Source organism: Scomber scombrus, chromosome 3 (genome assembly GCF_963691925.1).
Source record: "Scomber scombrus chromosome 3, fScoSco1.1, whole genome shotgun sequence".
NCBI lineage: Eukaryota > Metazoa > Chordata > Actinopteri > Scombriformes > Scombridae > Scomber > Scomber scombrus.
Window position 1 is genome coordinate 13,278,872 of NC_084972.1, and position 18,977 is coordinate 13,297,848.

At 39.0% G+C, this 18,977-nt stretch overlaps 3 protein-coding genes across 3 annotated transcripts in view; all 3 read right to left on the reverse strand.

Moving 5' to 3' along the window:
* The window catches only part of LOC133978113 (heme transporter hrg1-A-like), a 138,903-nt gene extending 122,374 nt beyond the window's left edge, over positions 1-16,529 (reverse strand). Inside the window, exon 1 of the mRNA XM_062416466.1 lies at positions 16,525-16,529. The gene's annotated coding sequence lies outside the window, so the exon portion shown is untranslated. The remainder of the gene's footprint in view (positions 1-16,524) is intronic.
* On the reverse strand, positions 2,976-3,480 carry LOC134003523 (RING finger protein 208-like). Its single transcript, XM_062442756.1, has 2 exons — positions 3,161-3,480; positions 2,976-3,066 (listed from the first exon to the last, which is right to left on the reverse strand). The coding sequence occupies exons 1-2, from the start codon at positions 3,478-3,480 to the stop codon at positions 2,976-2,978; spliced, it is 411 nt and encodes a 136-aa protein (XP_062298740.1).
* On the reverse strand, positions 4,010-14,371 carry ube2j2 (ubiquitin-conjugating enzyme E2, J2 (UBC6 homolog, yeast)). The gene is made up of 7 exons (XM_062416220.1): positions 14,244-14,371; positions 9,239-9,369; positions 7,639-7,679; positions 7,368-7,470; positions 7,147-7,285; positions 6,971-7,051; positions 4,010-6,882 (listed from the first exon to the last, which is right to left on the reverse strand). The coding sequence occupies exons 2-7, from the start codon at positions 9,367-9,369 to the stop codon at positions 6,592-6,594; spliced, it is 786 nt and encodes a 261-aa protein (XP_062272204.1). The 5' UTR covers positions 14,244-14,371; the 3' UTR covers positions 4,010-6,591.
* Positions 16,530-18,977: the final 2,448 nt, after the last annotated feature.

Below are 18,977 nucleotides of genomic sequence, written 5' to 3' on the forward strand. Positions count from 1 at the left end.
CTTAGCGGGCTTGTTCTGGCCCACAGGCTGTATGTTTGACACCCCTGTTATAAATCTTTGACCAGCTGTTTTTTAGTAATTATTTTTTCTTTCTTTTATATTCTGATTTTTTTCTGATCTGATTTGTATGTGTTTTTTTTGTTTTGTCTTTTGTTTTTTCCCCCTCTGAATATTATATATTTATACGCATATCATACATGTACATAGTAGGCCTATACAATATGTACAGTCTTTGGTCACTTCATATATATACACACATATATGTTATGTATTTGCTTAGCTATTTCTGTGGATATCATCATGGATGATGGGATGAAATCAACAAAATTATCTGATTCCATTGTGTCAGTATACTGTTGGTTTATGATGGCCTTGGGATTCCTTGGGAGGAGGGGATATATATATATATATATATATATATATATATATATATATATATATATATATATATATACATGTATACTTTCTGTCAGTCATCAGGAAAGATTGTACTTAGAAGCTGCAGTTTGTATTAAAGAAAAGTCTTTATTATCATATTATATGTGAATTAAATGTAACTCCCAAAAATAATTTTTCAGATGACATAACACAATAATTAAAGTTACAATGATCATGACTAATAATGTTTGAGAAGAAATAAGACTTTGCTATGATGGTTGTTGGTTACCATAGTTTATTCTTGGGGATCCCAGGGGCCCCAGTTGGTAGTCCATGTGTGTTAAATAAATTAGGATGAGGGTTAAAAATGTGTTTTATGCTTCTGTTTTTGTTGCTGTGCAACATTTTTATTTAATGAATTTTCATATTTATTAAATATGTTCAATGTTTGGTAAATTTAAGAAAATCTGTTAAAATATCTTAAATATGAAAATAATCTCTTCACTTTCAACAAATTACATTAAACATTAAACTCTCTATGTAAGGGTCATATTTAAGTAAATCCAGAAACATTAAAACACTGAGAAAATAACTTGGCTTTTTTAAATTTTAATTTTAACCTGATTAAGGTAGACGGATGCGCCATTTGGGAATGGGCTGTATGAAACTGAAAATATAGCTATGCTGCAAGGTCTTTATTACACTTGATTATAAATTTAGCAAATGTTTTCTTTGTTTGTTTTTTGTGTACTTTTACTTTTAAGGTATTTTTTATTTTATTTTGTAATTTTACTTTCACTGTACCGTAAAAAACGGTGTATAAGTCGCACCGGTGTATACGACGCAGTGTGACGGTTAACGGTTAACGGTTAATGGTCCGGTAATGATTTGCTTAACTGAACTGGACCGGTATATTAACTCTGACTGGGTTCTGGTTAGGCTGAGTTTCAATCAAAACATTTTAAAGAAAACAGTTACATTACATATTCGATACGGTGTTTAGTTGTGTGTTTAATTGGCCCCCAACAACTCTTCATCAGGAGCGCTGTCGCTGTGCGCAAATATTGTGGCCAAGTTGTAGTAAGTCTCACCAAGCACACTGTCCTCGGACTCTGTGTCAGTCAGAGTTAAACAAAGCACCATCCTCTGTTCTATCCAGTGGAAAAACAACAAAGTTAGTTAATATATTATTTTTCAGATCTGTGCTCATACTGTCTGTCTCTGCCACAGCTCAATAAAAGCTGATCATCTGTGCGCCTTTGCATATCGCGCTTCAATATGTGCTGCTGTCAGTCGGGTCAGTTTGGTCTGTAAATACTGAAACATCACAGCAACTAGTGTCTGAAATACTTCTGATCAACACACTGAATCAGCACTTTTTTATTCATTTATGTAATCCTGGTTATTATTTTATTTTCCTGTGCCACTTTTGGGACACCATACAGTTCACACCCGGGGTTGTTATCGTACATAGTCTAAATCTGAATATGATAAATTGGTAAGATGAGGGTTGAAATGTGTTTTATATTTGTGTTTGAGTTGGTGTGTGGTTGGTTTTCAATTAATGAATACGTTAAAATAAAAAAAAAACATTTAATTTATCAAATAACTTTTTTCCACAGCTGCACTGTTCATACAAATACACACGGACATTTGCTTTTGCTTTTGCTTTTGTTATGTGTTGAACTGAACTAAATAATATGAACATATAGGTGTGCATATGATTTTCCACCTGACACAGTGAATTGAACTGACTTTTTTTCCCACTGGAGCCAAGACAAATAAAGACTAGACATTAATGAAAAGATACTATTGAACAACTTTTATTAAAACGGTGCCCTTCTGTGGATACCAGAACATGATATCCCAAACAGATGATGTTGGAACAGATTATGGAAATGTGCACAAATGTACCATAAACAAGTCAAGTCAACAATCAATAAAATATTCTATTGTTTATTAAGTTAACTAAATTATGATTTAATAATACTACATAAATACATCTGAATTTTGAATTCAAGATTTTGAAAAAACTTTGAGGAAATGAATCCTTCAATTCATTGATATATACAGTAAAAATAATGATATGTACAGTATAAATAAACTTGCCGACATAAGTTGGCTTACTTTGAGAGATCCATACCAGATCTGGGTAAAATGGGTATTAAAACTATATAAATAATTAGTATATACCCAAGATGCAGCAACCATATACCATTTAATCTGAATCAGCTCCTCACATTAAACTTAGCTTCAGGAAAGGATTGATTCATGGATATTTTGCTGTTAAAAATGGCCAAAAGTTTGAAGAAAATAAACTATATACAACAGGTTGTTTTTTTTGTTTTTTTTACACACATTCACACACAAAAACAAGTTCACAGTTTAAACGCGTTGACTTACAGTGAGCACAGTCATTTCACCAGTTCAACAAAAGTCAAAAAATGACTTTATAGACTATAAAACTTCACACGGAGCTGATCAGCCGTCACAGTGACAGACGCAGGCCTGTTGTCCACACAGTCCTTCACAGTGGACGCGCTGCCACATCCATCAAGTGCAACAAGTTCAACATGATGAACAGGAATGTTTCAGTATCAGCAGCCCTCCACCTGTCGTCCCTGAAGCAGCACGCAGCTGAACATTTTCACCAGTGCAGTCATAAAGCCGGACTGCCTTGAGTTGGGACTGTAGAGAAACAGAGACAGGTTGTTCAGGATCGAGGCTTACATAAATGACACATCTGCCGCTCCTCTTAAAATACCAAAGACTTTTCACTTACAGCGTTGCCTCCCTGAGCTGAGCGCTGTTATCGTAGTGCGACTCGCCCTCCTCCCGCTGCTGCAGCTGTTCCTCGTCTATCTGGTCCCAGATCTCCGTGTTGACCCACAGGGATCCAGGCAAGGTGAGGCTGGCGCGAGTGCAGGTGATCCAGCGGCACAAAGGGCACGAGACGGTGCGGATGGCGCCCTGCAGCTGGGACAGCTTCTCGAGGCAGGGGGCGCAGAAAGTGTGTCTGCAGTGGAGGACCCGGGGGATGCGCTCGCTGCGGGAATACTGATAACAGCACACCACGCACTCGAGTTCTTCATTGTCCAGCATGGTGATATAGAGACGCGAATGACTGAGAAATAGTCTGCAGCACACGAAAAACGAAAAAAATATTAGTAAAAATGAGCCTTACGTCAAATATTAAACATAAGAAAACAAGAATGTCTTGATGATGAATGTTCCAATAATCAGAACGAGATAAGCCTATAAAACCAATACTTACTCAAAACACTAACTTCTGCTCTTCTCCTCGATTGACTGAAATAGTAGACTACAGCTTTTTCTGGCTGTCTCGCTTTTTTAAGCGCTTCCCATTCAGGCGTGACCGGTCATGTCACGTGTTGATTCACAACTTCCAAGGAAGAATCGTTTCAAGGTAAATACGGTTCAGTGCCAGCAAGGTAAGTGCCAACACATGCCTGCTACCTGATGTCTTATCTCACCAAAGATTAAAGTCTTTATAAGCAATCTTTATTTTGCAAGAAAATAAAACTTTGACCTCGTTAAAATGACACCCCGGTGTGTGTTTGTTGACATTTTGGATTTGATTGTACAATTTGTCACAAAGCAAGATTAAAAATAGTTTTCTAAAATGCCCCGCCAAGCAGGGTGATTTATTTGCATTTACTATGAAAACATACAATGTCACACAAGATTAACTGAAGCATGGAAATGTAGGCATTTGCTGTATAATCACACAAACGCACTCCCATCATCAGTGTCTTTTTTTTTGTTGTTTTTTTTTGTTTTAAAGATGGTGCCAAGAAAAGAAGAGCAATAAAAAGGCAAATCTCCTGCTTCCAGACCATTATTCGGTTGAAACATCAGATACACAGTAGAACCATCTTTACTAAATGCAATGCACAACAGTAAATTATCAGCAATCATGTGAGCCTGGGCCATGGCCTGTGTTTGTGTGTGTGTGTAGGTGTCTGTTTGCCCTCTCTGCCCTGCTCAGCAAACACTAAACATTTCCTCAGAACCATGACAGACAAGCCGGGGCTTTATCTATAAATAAAGAAAACACAAAAAATGAAAAGAAAAAAAAATTATGAAAAATATACAGAACAAAAGGTTGGTTCTTTTCATGTCTTCTTATTTGGACCTATATAGAGCGGTGCTATACTGGTCAGCTAAGCCAATTTAAAAAATGTACTGGTCTCTACTTCTGTGCAGACACTGGGTTCAGTACTTGGCTCATGGGTTGACTGGAGGAACTTATGGACTCATACCAGCAGCTGTCTTACAGACTGACACGCCAAGTTGATTATATGCTTATATATGTAGAGATACATAGACATAAATACACTTGTCTGCTCTAGGAATACTATGTCTCTTGGCCCGTGATCCTCAGCAGTAAGCTCTGGTGGATTTCATAACCTACAAGTACCGACGTGTGTAATGCATACTATTTCTGGAACATATTTGCATATACTACTACTTGTACATATTGTTTTTGCCGTTGGCTCATACATAGTTTTCTCATTAGTTATTTAATCCTAATGAGCTTCATGACCTACAAAGTCATAAAGCTTGTTCTCCTGTCCTGTTTGTCAACAGTCGGCAGTTTCAACTAGGTCCCGTTGTGCTTAAAATATGTAGACACATTTATGACACATAATGAGACCTCAGGCCTGCCACTGACACTGTGGTCTTTTGACTGTGGACCACCTCTGGTCTGTTGTGATGAAGTGCTTCATTTGATCTGGAGGCCAACACATCCCTAGCAACACACTTCTTTTGCCCAGATAGATACACCCAGTGCAGAAATACTCAAAGCCACCAGTGACAAAGTGAAATTGAAGGTAGCGATTCTTGAAAGGTGAGGCCTTCAAGCTATTCCATGGAAATGTATAAAGACAAACTGAAGTACTGCCAAAAAACATAGGTCAAATTAGGCAGGGTGTAAGATTTAGTGGCATCTAGCAGTGAGGGAAGTTGCTCTCTGCTCTCATTCCAAGGTAACAAAAAAACATTGATTTGAATTTTCATGGGATTATACACTAATTAAACATACTCATGATTATATTCAATTTCTACCAAGTCCCTTCCACTAGATGCCACTAAATTCAGCACACTGCACTTTTAAAAGGCAGAATGAGCAGATTTGTTTGTTGCGGCTTGTAAACAAAATTCAAAGTTGGTCCCTCCTTCCCAGCTCAACAACAACCAGAAGTGCTACGCTGCAGTGCAGCTACATTTTTATTCAGTCCCGATCTCACACCCTGCATGCTGTTATGGGCTGGGGTCTACACACCCACTACTCAAATGTTGACACCCAGAAATGTCCTGAACACCGAAAAATAAAAAAATACAGGCAGATGGCAGGGTCTGATACAGACAACACTACACACTTCTAGTGGGTCATAAGTGATGACTGAGAGGGATTACTTTTGTATGAGTCTATACATTGTTTCGTTTTTTTTTATTTTAGGAAAATCCTACTCATTCTGCCTTTAAAGTTGGGGTCACTTCTAATGCACATAATGGATTGGGATCACCACAGAGCAGCTATTTGTGGTACTCCCCTTCTCTCTGAAAACACTTGGCTTTGCAACAATTGCCACAGGTTAACAATAAATCAGAGTCACACCCTGAGGAGTCTTAATGATCTAATAAATGATCATGAAACAATGCAAAAGGAAATACCTTATGTAAAGGTGGTGGGCAGGGGATGATGGAAATTACCTGCTTAGAACTGTAATTGAAAAACAAGCTTTTACAAGTAATATTCATTATTGTACAGGAGCAGAATGGTGCGTGTTATTTCACGCCAGCAAAGATTTATTCTGTTGTGACAACCTGGACAACACAGCCGCTGTTCTACACTCTTCCACAACCCATGAGCCAAGTTTGTTCCTACTACTGACATAAACCACTGAAGCACAGAGTGGATCACAACCGTTTTAATAAGCCCCTCCAATCCCCCGGCCCCGCTGCCACTCCTTTCCACTCCCACCTCCCCCCTGCTCTCAATCCTTCCTGGGTGGGTCAGGCTTTGAGTTTCTGTCTTCCAAAGTCCATGGTGGTGGTGGTGGTGGTGGTGGAGAGGTATAACCCAGGACTGAACATCCCTCCCCACGTAGTGTGTTTGTAGAATGTGGAGTCCACTAGCTGGCTCGCCTGTTGAGGGGGAGCGCCGCCCTACAACACCAGCCCCTCTCACTCCTGGGCTATGCTCCTCAGCACGTACTTGACTGTGTAGGCGAACGCTGCGAAGCCCACAATCACAAACAGGTTGGCTAGAGCGCCACCTAGAAGTCCATGGTTGCGATTGGCCTGCTGCAGGCCAGGGGCGGGGTTGCCGGCCCCGAGGGGGACGGGACCTCCGTTGAGGGCGGGGAGGCCGTAGTGGGCGTGCTGAGGGTCACCGTCAGGCACCACGTCAGGTAAGGGGAGGGGCTGAGTGCGGGCGCTTAACTCCTCCTGGGCCTTCTGTTTCTGCTTCATCTCCTGGTGGAGGGATGGAGAGAGATGGGCATATTAGGGCACTGGAAAAAAAGAGTAGAATAAGTCTGCAATTTAGAGCTCATGCACTCACGTCGACTACATCAGGAAACAGCTCGCAGAACACTTTGTCCTTGAGGTTGAAGGCCAGGCTTTGGGCTGACAGCTGTCTTTTCTGGAAGAAGAATGAGAGGTGTGTCAGATATTTGAGACATCACGGTACGTTCACCGCGGCGTGCTACGCTTTTCCGTCACTTGCTTTTTACCCACCGTGTAGTCAGAGGTCTCGATGCTGCCAAGGGTGGGGCCTTTCTCCACCATGAAGCTGAGCAGACCTGTGAGGATGGTGGAGACGGACCACGCAGGGTTCCACGTGTCTGGATGGAAGTCTGTGATGGACAAACATAACCTGTGGGGCAACAGGAAAAGTTACAACTGAGGAGCAGTGTGACATAACATACTTTAAAATACAATAAAATTAACATTCTTACCTTGTATTACACTTAAATCTCCCATTTGGTGTTATCATATAGATACTTGGTGGTTTAAAAGGGAATTCCCGAGGAAATATGAGCTTCCCGTGATAATATCCTCCTACAAATACAGATATATTATATGATATGACACAGATAAAAAAAGTATGTTCAATTATCAGATAAGATCATGTTCACAAGAGAGATCAGCAGGAGAGATCAGCAGGAATCAACTCAGAAAATTCATATGAATAGACTTATGTGTTACATCAGTGTCTGCCAGTTTCACCTTCATATGGAGTTTTCTCAGGACCTCTGACCACATAGTGCCTGGAAAAGACATTAAAGAGGTGTGTGACTGCTACAAAGATAAAGAGTTTTTGGTGCCTGCCCATGCCTGCACGTAGACACACAGACAGTTCAGTGTTATCTAAATGTTTCTTTTGTACATTTCCACTGATTTAAATCAACATTTTCAGGGTTATCCTGGTGGTCTGGTTGTAAAGAAACATATCATACAACTGCAACATCATCAAGACCTTTATAAAAAATTAAAATCAAAAGAGCTACATCTAAAAGGAAGAAGGTATTTAACACACACTACCAAACAACACATTTTGACCTGATGAAGCTCTGATCTGGGATTGAACCCTTGACTAGCCTGCAAAAGAAAAATCAATTAAGAGAAATCTGATCTCTTTCAACATTCAAGAAAAAGTAATTGACACCTCAGTTCTTCTCAGCTCATTTCAACCATTTTAATATTTTTATTTATCTGACTGACTTTGTTGTCATGGGCAGTTTTCTCACACACAAAAGAGGTTTTCCATCTCAACAGGACTTATCTGGTTTAACACATAATAAATAAAAAACTGATTAATAATGTATATAGTCATAAGTAGAATATTTGTTGACTGTGTGGACGGGCGATGACTTGACCAAGCTCAAGATATTTTGGTTCCTTGTTTAACAACTCTGATGAGTCTGAGATAAGAGTGCACTTAAACGTGACTAAACAGTTCCAGGGAAAAGATTGAAATGGGACTAATTACCAGTGCATACACTTATTAAGGTGGTCAAATAAAATAGCTGAGGGTCACATTCATTAAAATACACAATGATTTCACAACTAAGTGTAATACTCTTAGGTGGAAAATAAAGGAGGAAATGCTTTTACATGTAACAGGTTTTATTAGATCTGATGGCAGTGATGTCATACGCTGAATAAATACAAACTGAACAAGCTGGGAGATCAAGATTTTCCATGGAGGAGCAAATATTATCAATTTTCATTTTAAGTCCAGGAGTTTACCAGGAATCCCTATTTATATCTAAGGTGGCATGGCGGCAACATTTTTTTTCAACTCCTTGTAAAAAAATAAATTAGTGAAAAAGTGCCTGGCATATTATCTTAGGGAGCTGGTTGGGTTTTTTTTGTCTGAATTTTTGCACGTCTCTGAGACTTCTGACTCAATCTCAATACACTGAGTGGAATTTCATTTGTAGCACACAACAATGGCCCAGAGTTACCCCGGATATTCTACAGAACACACCGACTTTCACTGGAAGGTCGTTTTTCCAGAGAAGAAGTCCCGGGAAAAACAGTAGATAGTGTGATATAGCACGATACTTAAAGGAACAGTACAATATATTACTAAATATAAATCAAACTAAGATTTTTCACTTTTTAAATCAGAATTCAGACAGTTTTAAATATTAAAACTATATCTGGGGAAAATAGACTAAGGCACCTTTGTGACTGGTGATAACTGGTGGTGGTTGTTTTAACTCTACCAATTACATGAAAACTCAAAGTCAGATCGCTAAAATGCGACTTATTGTCTGGTGGGGATTTCTAGCTGCAGGCCTTGCGAGGATGGAGACATTACCATTCTAGGATGTTGGAGGGGAGAGGTTCTGCACAGATGTAAGGCACGGGGTCTTTCTTTATCCTGAGGTAATCCTGCTTAAGTCGCTGAGTGGCTGTGGTTGGAGCTCTCTTATTCCCGTTGTTGTTCATCTGGGGATTTAGAGGACATGCAAAAGAAAGACATAATAATTAAAAAATTGGCGGGTCACCCAGCAAACTGATACCCAGTAGCACCACAATCAAGATTTATTTGCTCACAATACTAGGCAATCAAAGTTTATTCTTCTTGTGCAGAGGGCGAGTTCAAATGTACTCTGGATCTGTTTGTCTTTCTGCCAGTTCAGCATAGTTTATGAATGTTTTGTATTTGGATAGTGTGAGGTGTTTAGGTGTTTATGATGTTGTGAGTGTAGATACTTCGTCCACTGCTTCACCACGGTTGTCGATGAAACTTTATGAATACACAATAAATACAACAGTACGTATAGTGATAGTATCATATTGGTCTGTGGAAAGCTACAACTGTCAAGTGTTATGTTTGCTTTTAGTGGAGCAGAGCAGATTGGTTGCCATTACTGCTGTCACCTGATTGTTTTTGTAAATTAGTAGGTACTTGGTAAAAAATATAACTGGAAGACTCCAGTTAGCATATCTATGTTTTCGTGACCTGATTAGGATACTTCCAAGTAAACAGACTCATTTGTATTTTAGAGATAAGATTGCTATTGATAATTAATTTATTGAGTATTATGTAATTGATCAATGAATTATAGCAATCTGTAAAATGTCAATAAATAGTTGTCGGATCCAATTAAAACCAAAATTATTAAGGTGGTAACTTCAGCAGTTTTCATGCTGATTCCTGTCGTTTTAATGTTAGGTAATGCAAAACATCCGTCAGACTTTGATCTGCCTTAAAATACAACGTTTCCTCATGTTCTGCAGCGGTGCCTTCAAGGACCGTCAAAAGTGTGTCTCACAAAAACTCACACCTACCACGAAAAGCAGAGACTAAAGGCTGATTTATGCTTCCACGTAACCTCCACGCCGTAACTACGCCGGTGCCCCGACGCCATCATGCACCTTTCGAAGTTCTGCGTCTCTCCATCGTGTTGTGTTTTGTCGCGGTGCAATTCACCGCGAGAACGGTAGGGGGATGTGCTCCTTTCCTGAATGGTTATCAGTGTCTCTAGTTGATTCTTTGTTTAGCTTCCGGCTTTTCCGGTCAGAGTAAACAACAACAATGGCAACAGAAAGAGAGAGGATCTTGCTGCAGTTGCAGTTGTTGGATGTGGAAGAAAATATGCTTTTATTGCAGTATTACCAAGAAAAAAATGGCGGGGCAAAGGCAGGCGACCGGAATTAATTTCACGATACCGGAAATACGTTGCTACCAAGCAAACCAATCACAGCCCTCACGGTCTGCGTTGCCTCGGCGCGTAGTTACATTTCTGGGGAGGTGCACGTCAGGTGACGGCGTAGGGGTTCACAGCGATGCAGAGAGCTCTGTGTAGGTACGCTGTCGGCTTGACGTCGACCCAACGTAGAAGCATAAATCAGCCTTTAGACCCTGTTTACACCTGGCATTAACATGTGTCTCCGATGACAACCTCTGAAAAGCGTTGTGGTCCGATCCCTCAAACCACTTGCTGAGGTTGTCTGGGATGCATTTGACCACATATCTCTTGAAGTGTAACCGCTAATGTGTCCCCTAGGCATGGGCCGGTTACCGGTTTCAAGGTATACCACGGTAAGAAAAAGTCACGGTTTCAAAACCACTAAAATTTTCCTGCGGTATGAGCAGGTTTTTTTTTATGTGACGTCTCCACAGAGAGAAAGTGGAGGTCCCTCAAGTCGTGTGCAGCTGCAGCGTAAAGTACCCCTTCCCCGCGCACCTCCGGTTGCTGTTACAAGCAGGTAGCTCTGCAGGCTGTATGATGGCTGAAGGAGGCGAGACCCACGAACTTTTACCCCCGTCTAAACGGACCAAGTCGGCTGTATGGGAATACTTCGGCTACCGTAAAAAGACAGACGGCCATGGCTTGGAGGAAGAAGGTTGTTTTTTTTCACTAAAAATAATTAATTTATGTCGTGACTTGAGTTGCAGGTTTAGCCTCAGTTAAAGGACTGCATTAAGGACTGCACTTATTTTTTATTTAGAAAGAATTCAGTTATTTTTTATTATTATTTATTTTAAATACATATTTACTAATGTTCCATCGTGTTCTATATATTGTTTAAAAATAAAAGTTTTCTTTTTTGTTTTTAAATACAGACATTTCAAAATAACACATTTTAGAGCTGTTATCATAATACCGTGAAACCGTGATATTGTTGCCTAAGGTTATCATACCGTCAGAATCTCATACCGGCCCATGCCTAGTGTCCCCAGCCCCAAGAAAATACCTCATCAATGCAGGACGCGGTGTTGTTTTGGTAAAACGGCGACATCAATTTAAAAAATGGAGATGAGCACAGATGTACGTGGCTGGTAGGGTTGAACAGATTCCTCGAATAATTCGATAACAAAAAATGATCGAGGTAATTTTTCTTGAATCGAAGCTTCGTAATTTCATTCGCATTATATGACACGCTCTGCTTGTGTTTCACATGGACGGTTATTACTGACGCAAACTGCATCACTCACTGTGGTAGGAGTGGTTTAATTCACATGAGGAGCTGGGAGAGGCAGAGGAAACGGTGTGACCAAAATCTTCTAAAGTGTGGGAGCACTTCACACTCAAGGACACTGTCTCATTTAGTCGGGGCGGCACAGGGCAGGTACACGCACGCCACGTGTTTTTTATAAATTTGCCGCATGGATCATATACCTTGTTATTCTATTTTGTGAACTAACAGCTTCTACCTGCTGAGATCTCACAGTCAGAAGTAGGAGGGGGGGGGGTTGATCTCAGGTCTCTCACTGAAAGCCTGACGGAGGAGGAGCAGGGGAATCTAGTGCACCTAATTTGTACAGTAAACTAATGATGCAAAAATGAAAATTAGTCACACTAAAAGTAAATAAATTCTTCATCCCAATTCATACAGTGAATCTGTAGTTTCACAGACACATTGTTGTATTTTGTGAAATCTTTAAAAAAAAAAAAAATCAAACCAGCCTGTACACCACCAAGGTGAACTGGTTTAGACTTGATTCTTGGTTGACACTACGGGGATGGATAATATTGATTTATAAGTGTTTTATGTTTGTGATACAGGTTTATTAAAAATGTTATTAGCAATATGTAATAATTCCTGATAAATAAAATAACTTTATTTATTTTTATAGACTAGAACCGCCACTGAATGTTGAAACAAATCCTTTTTCTTTATTATTTATCATTTATTTATTTATGTTTTGACATCTCAGGTCACTTTAAACAACAGAAAATACATCTTTTTGTATAGCATACACTTGTATTTTTTTGTTAAAGCTATCTGATGTCATCATTTAGTTGTTTTTTTAAAAATTAAAATGTATAATTTAATATTACTTTAACAACAGGTGGACAGAAAAGCTGAATCCAACACAAAAAACAATCTTTACACAATATAATGTTTGAGCAAAGGTGTTGCGCCACTATTACAAATATGAGGCTGAATATACCCCTATGGAATCAGACATTCAACAGAGTGTGGAGGAGGAAGCAACCATCACGGTACAGTAGTAGCCAAAAGCAAGGCGTCACAGCCGGGGTATACGCAGCAACAAATTTCGCAGTGCTTTGGTAAACCTGACTTTGTTTTCCAACAGAACACTTAGGTCCCGGCTCCTCATTATCAAGAACAATAAAAGAAACAGTGTTTGCTTGCAGTTTTCCAACCGTTCATCTAAATTTGTTTCCCAAACCGAGAAAGCAGACTCTTAGGTTTTCTGCCTGTCCACCAGCAGCTCTGACAACATTTTGGCTTATGTTTAGCTCTCAAAAAGTTTGCAATGATCCACATATTTAACTCCTACGCTGTGTTTGTTTAATGATCTTTGCAGACCATTACAATATACTCGATGAGGTAATAACATAGTGTAAATGGAAATAAGCCACAAAATTTGAGATATAATGCTACTAACTAAATTTGTCTCTGCTGGGGAAACCCACCTGTATCCTTTAAACACACCATCAGCAGCTGATTGAATGGGACTGTGTGCAATGCATGCTGGTTGTTGTAGGCTTAGCTTTTAAAAGTGACATGGGGAATTTACACCCCCTCTCTCTCAGTTTTCTCTTGTTATAAGGCACTAATTTCAGGCATAATTGCAATTTTTCTACTGCATAGGTGACCTTCTCTTAAGAAAACATCGTATTCAAAGCAGTGAAGTTTCCCTTTAACATATTGTTGGAATAATATTTACAGCTAGTTGTATGATCAGATTGCAGAAGGTGTAATTAGGCCAATCTAACTATAATTTGAAACAACGATGCATTACTGACATTTTATGAGCTCATCCTGTTTTTCGTGTAACTTGATAATATTATTCTATAAAATCTTTTGAGTAATTTGGAAAAAAAACATTCCAGTAGAAAACATGGCCAAGTCTCACAAATGGAGATAACAGTGTGTTAAAAACGTTTCATAGCCGACTGTCACGTGGGAAACAGCTGATTATCTTTAACTACGTGAGCTGTAACAGAGCTGAAATTATATCAGTGTCACTTCCTAAATAAATAACACAGGCTACTTAGCGTTAATGCAACTTACGTTAGCTCAGGCTAATCCGCTCCGCTCACGTTATATCACCGGCTAACTAAATAGATCGACACATTAGCTATTAGATAGACACCGGACAGTTTGGGGAAAACGTTCAGCTCAAAAATGGCAGTATATGCTTTGCTAATAACATGACATCCATACTATCCTGCCTGTGTAGACGTAGTTATTAGCCAGCAGCGGCTAGCGTAGGCCACAGCTATGTTTAGCTACCTAGCGCTAGCAGCAGCTAGCACACACAGTTGAGTTACAAACGAGAGATGAGCCGCACTTCTATCACATTTACGAACTGCAGGGCGTGTACAGTACAGACATACCTCTCCAGAGACCCCAGTGGAAATAGGGATTCGTGGCTGGACACGAAATAAGGCTGGTGTTTCTGTTGTCAAACCCCAAACCGATAAGACGATGACACTAACGTAGCACTAGCCAGAAGCAGCAGGAGTGAAACTGACGCTTCCGGTTTTCTTCTTCATTAGTGTTAACAGCGACTGGAAAAATGTGCTAGAAAGTGCTTTACTGACACCAATTGATCTAATCTTATGAAAACAGTCCAAATATAAAACATTGTTAAACTAACATGGAAATAATTTAGGATCTTAATACTCATACTAACATTTATAGTAAATAGTAATCACCAAGACACATTAGTCTGAGTCTTGTCTGTCTTCTGTGGATTGGGGCCCTGTTCCATACAGAAGGATTATCAAATAAACCAGGTTTATTTCGTTTTTCTGGCCAATTTTCCAGCAGATCCGGTTCCATAAAACAAGATCAGCATACTTACCATGGCAATTTATGCTGGCAAACTAACCTGGACCAGGCTAATTGTCAGGCTTAGGCTGAATTGCTGTTTAGCTATGACACGGGTATATCAGTGGGAAAAGTAAGTAGGCTATTGAACATGTCAACATTTTTTTCAGTAAATGTATTTTCAATGAGGATAGACACATGACATTTTCACCAGATTTTGGTATTAACTCAAGCAATCCACAAATAAAGAGAAATCAAAACATTAAAGGCCATAAATAAAGTTATGTGTAATAAAGTGTAATGAAACAGGAAAATAGTATTTAACACACTAAGAAAAAGCAATACACCAAGGCAAGGAAAGGCAAGGAACCAGCTGAAATCTGTAAGTAGTTAGAGAGTAATTCTACCTCTATCTGTGCAAGTTAATATCAGCTGGGTTAGTACATATTGATGAGCTATAAAAAGGTTTTTTGTTCCCAAGGTGAAACATCTCATGATGGGTAAAAGCAAAAATGTCTGAATCTTTCAATAAGGACCATAGGGGCCATAATCTGAAAGTGGGAGGAACATCACTCCCCCCTCAACCAGCCACACAGGATCTCCTCACAAGATTCCAGGGAGTCAGAGGGTTAGTCAGAAGAGTAGCTCAGACCATTCAGAAAGAGCTGAAGACATGGAGGCTATCAGACTGTACAATCAGCACTGCTCCCAGTAAACCAGCAGAGTATCCCCTCATAATTAATCTCTGCCAAATTTCTACACAACAAATCATTAATGAATGTCATCATCAGTCACAGAAAGACAGGAAAATTAATCCTTAATGAAGCTTTCAGAGAGCTGAGAGAGTTTTTTATTATCCAGTTTTTACAGTTTGTGTTTATGGAGAAAAAAACATTAATTGTAGTAAATGTAAAAAAAAGTAAACGTTTTTTTAAATTTTCTGATAAATATGGGTCAAACTCTACAAAAACTGCATTTTTGTTTATTCTGGGTTATTAGGAGGAGTCATCAAATGCCAAGATAAAATTAAAACATATTTAGGGTGTTTTTACAGCTCTCAAATGTAAAACTGGGTCAAATTTGACCCTGAGCAGTATAAGGGTTAAAGCAACATTTGGAATGTTGAAAAACATGAAATACTGGGAGCATCACATCACAGCCTCTTGAAGCTTACAACAAAAAGGATTCTCCACTAAGTATTAAATCAGTCGCTAATTTCAGTTAGCGTGTTTAATACTTTGTTTCCTGTTTCATTTCACTTTATTACACATAACTTTATTTATAGACTTAATGTTTTGATTTCTTTATATGTGTGGATTTCTTGAGTTAGTACCAAAGTCTGGTGAAAATTTCATGTGCATATCGTCATTGGAAATACATTTACTGAAAAAAATGTTGACATGTTCAATACTTATTTCTCCCACTGTGTATAACCTACACACACATAACCCACATATGTGTTCATGATATCTCACATTGAGACATATGCTTAGTTAATCTAAATTACCCTGACAGAATAATAGCCTCATAAATATTGAACAACTGCAAAAAAAAAAAAAAGTGTAATATTTAAATCAATTTGCCTTTAATTGCTATTTTCCTGGTAGGAGAGGTGTTTTAAAATCTATTGGTTATTGATGATTACTATATAATATAGTCTAACATAGTCAGTATAATGTCTAAAAAGTAAATGAAGACGTGTTTAGTGGATGCATGTCTAGGCGTTTCCCTTTTTTCTTTTAACTAATTAAGGTCCAGCCTAATTAACGACCTCAACCCATGCGCTGTTTCTCTAAGTCATGGCATGTCCCTTGATTGAGGAGGTTGCACATGAAGGAGCTGCCACAATACACAGGGCACTACAACAAGAGCACACCTTCAGAGACAGATCAGCAATTTCCTGCCAGCGTTTCTCTTGGATTTTATTTATTACTACTCTATTACCTCTTTTTAAATTCTTCATATGTCTCCTCCAGCAGAAGTGTCTGCTGGAGACTGCTGCTGCTGTGTCGCTCTTTGTGATGGATTTTGCAATTGTGAATCCGTTTGATCTGTGTTCGACGTCATGGGCTGCTTATGAATGTCGCCCACACGCAATTAGTCTGATTACTTGAGCCTGTGTTGAATTAGTCTGATTGCGTGAACGTGGATCGGCCTTTATGGAACCGCTTTAGCCTGATCTCATTTGTTAGGCTCATTCTGAGCAGTCTTTATGGAACGGACCCCAGGGTTATTGTAGTTTTGAAATGTGCAAGTTTTTCAGTTTGTTTCAGTTTAGTTTAGTTAGTTTAACTAATGATTAAGTAGTTAATTTTATTTTTATTTTGAGGAATTGACTAGTTTTAGTTATTCAGGGCATTAGGAGAAAAGCCTTGATTTGTAGAAACTGAAAAGTATGAAAGAATGCATGGCACCAAATATGGTTTACCAAGTCATTGTTTATTAAAGGTACCATATTGTACAAAGCCATTAACAATGCTCATCCCACAGCAGAGCTCAGTAATTATCACCTGGAGCTAAATCAAAAGCAGAAGGGAAACAAATCTGATTTTATCTGCAATTCTGTTTAGTTTTACTTTGTTTTGCATTGTTCATTGTAGTTTTTATTTATTTTTCTTTCTTTTCTTTTATTTAACTATCGTTTTTATTTATTTCAGTTAACGAAATTATTTTTTCACTGCTAGTTTTAGTTTTAGTTTTCATTAACTATAATAACCCTGCTGTGGATGTTTTCTGCACGTTCTCTTCAGCCATCTAAGAGGCCTTTTTGGTGGTGCCTTGAAAATGCATTTCCTGCTGCATAAAGTCTCTTCCTTGCCAAAGTTTATATTAATGCATAAGATTGAAATTACACACACACACACACACACACACACACACACACACACACACACACACACACACACACACACACACACACACACACACACACACACACACACACACACACACACACACACACACACACCAACACACACACAAAAACATTCCTTATGGCTGTTTACTTTTCTCTTTCTTTTTACATTTTATTTCTTCCACAAGTTGAAAACAGTTTGAAAAAAATCACTTCACCTGAAATTTGCAATTGACAAAATTAAATTATACAGGATACTAAACACCAGTTTTGCACATGAAGTTCAGATTATTCGGCAGAGTTATTTTTCAGCCTGTGAAGACAGCCTTACATGTGTTTTTATTAGTCTGTGTTGTTTGTGATGTTTCATTACCATTATCAAAACTGCTGTCAGGTCACCTGAAATAAAACGTGAAAATAAACCATCTGAAATATATACTTTTGAGATGACACATTTTGGCCTTTTTTTTTTTAATTGTATGTTTTAATGGTTTCCTTTTCTTACTGTTAAATGTTTGTTTTTATGTAAAGCACATTGAGTTGCACCTGGGTATGAAATGTGCTATATAAGTAAAACTGCTTGCCTTGCCTTCATCCAATATATTTACACTGTCAATTGGGGATAATGACAAGGCTGTTATAACCACTGCCTGCAAGTTTTGACCTCTACGTATACTTGCAGCTCTCAACAACAAAATAGCATGTAGCTGCCTCCCTCTTTACTCCAAAGTGGCTGAAGAATAGTCACATGATGTGGCGGCCAATGGTCACTATGGCGTCTTGCAGCGGCTGAACTGTATGCTTCTCCTCCTCAATTTCTTGGGCTGGAGAGACGCGAGGAGAGAAAACTCGCGAAAGACATCAACACAGGGGATGTCACCTGCAACAGTGGATATTAAAGTCAAGGGGGTCTTTTCTGCTGCAGAGCACTATGGAGACTGTAGAAGGACAAAGCAGATACACCACTTCATGGACCCATGAAAGAGCAAAGCCCCACTGATGAAAAATAAAAGTTTTGTTTCTTTCATAGCTTTTGTTTATATCTTTGCAGAAGGAAAAGCTCCACCAGACATGTAAGTTGTTTACTTTATGCGCATTCCTCTGAAAGCTTACCTGCTTTGATGAGAATCAGGGTTAGTTTGCAAAATGGAAAATTAGGAATTTAAAAGGAGGGAGTGGTGAGCATCCTGTCCATTTCCCTCCTATCCTAGGTCTACCCAATAGGCAAACAAGATTCACAGAGACAGCTCCAAATATTTACCCACAGTGTGAATGACAGAAGGGTGACAGACCAAGACACCTTAAAAGTTACCCACACCACCAGAGCAAAAAGAGTCACAGTATCACACTAGTCCCTTAGTAAGATGGACCAGGATGCTTCACTCACTCTATCCCGAACATCCTTGGACTTTACCCTCCTGCTGCCTGTGGCAACCCCTGTGGT

Coding starts and splice junctions, on each gene's coding strand:
- LOC134003523 (XM_062442756.1), bottom strand. CDS start 3,480: ATGCTGGACAATGAAGAACTCGAGTGCGTGGTGTGCTGTTATCAGTAT. Junction 3,067..3,160: donor CAGCTCAGGGAGGCAACGCT/GTAAGTGAAAAG, acceptor GTTTCTCTACAG/TCCCAACTCAAGGCAGTCCG.
- ube2j2 (XM_062416220.1), bottom strand. CDS start 9,369: ATGAACAACAACGGGAATAAGAGAGCTCCAACCACAGCCACTCAGCGA. Junction 7,471..7,638: donor TGAGAAAACTCCATATGAAG/GTGAAACTGGCA, acceptor CTGTATTTGTAG/GAGGATATTATCACGGGAAG. Junction 7,052..7,146: donor TCGAGACCTCTGACTACACG/GTGGGTAAAAAG, acceptor TTCTTCTTCCAG/AAAAGACAGCTGTCAGCCCA.